This window comes from Dipteris shenzhenensis, chromosome 25 (assembly GCF_047967505.1).
Source record: "Dipteris shenzhenensis isolate YYH24624 ecotype China chromosome 25, Dip_SZ_1.0, whole genome shotgun sequence".
NCBI classification, from domain to species: Eukaryota; Viridiplantae; Streptophyta; class Polypodiopsida; order Gleicheniales; family Dipteridaceae; genus Dipteris; species Dipteris shenzhenensis.
Window position 1 is genome coordinate 13,040,928 of NC_141620.1, and position 3,252 is coordinate 13,044,179.

General features: G+C 44.5%; 1 protein-coding gene across 1 annotated transcript; it reads right to left on the minus strand.

Moving 5' to 3' along the window:
- Positions 1–867: 867 nt before the first annotated feature.
- LOC147885468 (uncharacterized) lies at positions 868–2,940 on the minus strand. Its single transcript, XM_087396417.1, has 6 exons — positions 2,565–2,940; positions 2,220–2,447; positions 1,771–2,125; positions 1,543–1,673; positions 1,277–1,412; positions 868–1,180 (listed from the first exon to the last, which is right to left on the minus strand). Exons 1-6 carry the CDS (start codon positions 2,909–2,911, stop codon positions 941–943), a joined length of 1,437 nt encoding a protein of 478 aa, XP_087252543.1. The 5' UTR covers positions 2,912–2,940; the 3' UTR covers positions 868–940.
- Positions 2,941–3,252: the final 312 nt, after the last annotated feature.

The window sequence follows — 3,252 nt, forward strand, 5'->3', positions numbered from 1 at the left end:
TGCCATGTTGAGAGGGTCTAATAATCAAAGTTGCTTGGGATTATATTGTTGGGACTAGGGAGCTGCTTTGCTTCTTTTTTGTGCTAGCTCCCCCATGTTTGCCACATTGATATCTGTCATCACTTAGCTTCTGCTCTCATCCATAATAGTATGCACAGCCTTAAGCTCTCAAACATCACTAGTGTTGAACGGGCTTTCAATCTGGTTGAAACTATAAATCTTGTGAGGCTCATTTGCATTGATGGCAATTCTATCAAACTCCAAAAACTAAGAACTTTAGCAGTTCTTCAGCTCTCCTGCCCTGAGAGCAACACATTGAATGCCCTCTCTCTTCTTTTTGCTTTCTATTGTTTAGCACCCCCTAAAGCCTCTAAGGGCCTGCAGGGATGGTTATGGTGAATACTTGTACACACAGCCAATGCACCCTACAATACAGAATGCAAATCTAAATGATTTCCTTCATAGTTTTCTCTTTACATATCACTCATTTGGTAAGAAAATAGAAGACGATAATCATTAATTGAAGTTACAATCCATTAAGAAGGTACTATAAACCAGAATTCCATATTGGAATAGGGACGAAAATTCAATCCAAGTTGAAAGTAAAGAATACAAATATTTCTCTTCATGGAACTTACATATGAGAAGGTGCTTAGCAGCCTGTCTAGGCATCAAAGAATCCATTTCAGTTCAATGAACCTCATTAACCTAATGAAATGAGTACAAAACTTCAGTGGAATCTCAGGAATTCCCTTAAATTAAACTTCAGTGGAATATCAGGAATTCCCTTAAAATCTGTCACAGCTTTCTTACTAGCCCCATCCTTGAATATTGGGAGAGTGAGCCTGCTGAAGATTAGGGGACAAATTCAGGTCATTCCGATGACCGCGTCGATTGATATGAAAGCCAGGTCCCTCATACGTCCCAGCCATAAAACTGCTTAGAACCCAAAGAAACCAAGTTCACTAGCCCTCTCCTTCTCAAAGGTCTCAAAATACTGATAGATGATTGTCACTGCAAGCAGTATTCCTGTTCCAGACCCAATGGCTCCCATAAAATCAGCAATCACAGTCAAAACACCAATACACATGCCACCAAATGCAGCTGCTGTGGGTATGTAGCGGTTGAGCTCATTCTGCAGGTTAGACTCCCGATGTCCAGGGATCACCATTTGTTGGTCCTACAACATAGAACAGACAGTAATAAGCCCATAGTCTAGTGAACCTGCAACGACATGACGCTAGATGCTCAGTTGTAAAAGAAAATCAATCTGTACCTTCAGCTGCTTGGCAACATCCCGTGCTGATGAGCCAGAAACCTCAATCCAGGTTTTTGAGAAAAGCGCACATGCTGTAAGGATGAAGGTCAAATAGAAAAGCGCATGGAAAGGGTTTGCTGCAATTTCTGCCAAACTGCATAAGTCACACGCGAAGCCTCTGTCAGATACCCTCCCTCATCAACGTATGGTTAATGATCTTGTCTAAGGAAGCGTAGTGCAACGATCAAAGCCAAAAAACGCAGGTTAAATTCGTGGGTGCTAACCTTGTAGGAGGGGTGAGGTAGTACACGAGACCTCCAACGGGAATCAGTTGACCACTTGTAGCATATTCAGATTCCTTCCACTTCCCCAAAAGGTTAATGATGAAGCTTTTGCTGTACCGCCTGTAAAGAAGCTGCACAATGTAAAATAATGTCAAATATAAGGAAGAGGAGAATGTTTGTTGAGATGACTGGAAAGATATAACAAGACTGATCAAAGCAATACATTACCTGAGAAATGAAGTAAATGTTTGATACCAGGGCTGATTGCAGGATGATAGGCATATTGGACGTATAAAATAGCTTGATAGGGTAGAAGCCTTGCTGCCCACGAGCATTTTTGGAGCGTACTGGCAAAACAACTCGAAATCCCTGGAAATATATGACGATAAGAAAAACGAGCACCGTCGCCAGCAAGTTGGTTACGTTCGGAAGATTTTGACGGTAGAAAGCTTCCCTAAGAGCCCCAACTTTATTTGTGCGGGTGATCAACAGATGGAAAAGAGCGATCACAGCCCCCTCGAACTCAGCACCCCGACCAGTGTTGATTGTGGTTGGACTGAAAGCCTTCCAGATAATACTCTCGCTGCAATTACAACAATCATGGACGTGAGAAACAGCTGGCCAAATCCCATGCATGAAGACCAACGCAAATTACGCAAGTTCATCCAAAGACTTACCAAATGTTGGTTGCAATAAACAGGGAGATGCCAGAACCCAAGCCGTATCCCTTCTGTAAAAGCTCGTCCAAGCAGATGATAACGATTCCAGCAAAAACTAGCTGTACAATTATGAGGATCGCGTTACCCGCACCCAGAGCGCTCACATCACCGTACATGCCAGAAAGCACGTACGCAACAGCCCCGCCAATCGTAATCAGAATACCAAGAAGCTTTTGGGCACCGTTCCTGCGGGCATAATCTTGCGTTAGCCAACTGCAATAGATTATAGGAAGAAAAGCAGATGCAGCAAGTACAAAATACTCGGCAAATTAAGAAGAGGAGCATAGCTGGATAGGTACTCACACGAGGGCTCGATCCTCTCTGACGCTGTTGTCCACTTGGATGATCTTAGATCCAGCCAGGAGCTGCATGACCATACCGGACGTGACTATAGGGGTGATCCCGAGCTCCATGAGAGTTCCCCTATTGGAGGCGAGGATGGCCCGCATCCAGTAGAATGGGTCGGAGCCAGTCGCTGAGTGGATTCCATAAACTGGAAGCTGGCTACATACCAGGAAGATGAAGAGCGAAACTACGGTGTAAACAAGTTTCTCAGGGAAAGGCACCTTGCGCTCGGCGGCCTGCAGCTCCGGCAGCACAGAAAGGAAGGGACGGACGAGGTGCAGGATTCTGAAGCCTCCTCCAGCCATATTCTTGAAGGCCAAAATTGTACTACTGAAATGGCGACACACAGCTAGAGCGATAGAACGTCGCAAGAACAGAAGCTCGATCAGGTGATCCCCTGATGAACTCGATGCTGCTGCACACCTGCACGATGAATTGCTGATGCTATTGAATTCGACAGATGAATCGCTGATCCTTTCTTGAAGATGGATGAATTGCTGATGCTCTCGTGCATGAATTTTGAACAAGACGATGCTCCTTATACGATGAAAGATGGCCTTTCCTCATGCCACGTGTGCGTTTTGGAACCCTTGGATCTCCTCTACAACCTTTGCTTTTAAAGATTGCGTTTTTGCTTTTTAGTATG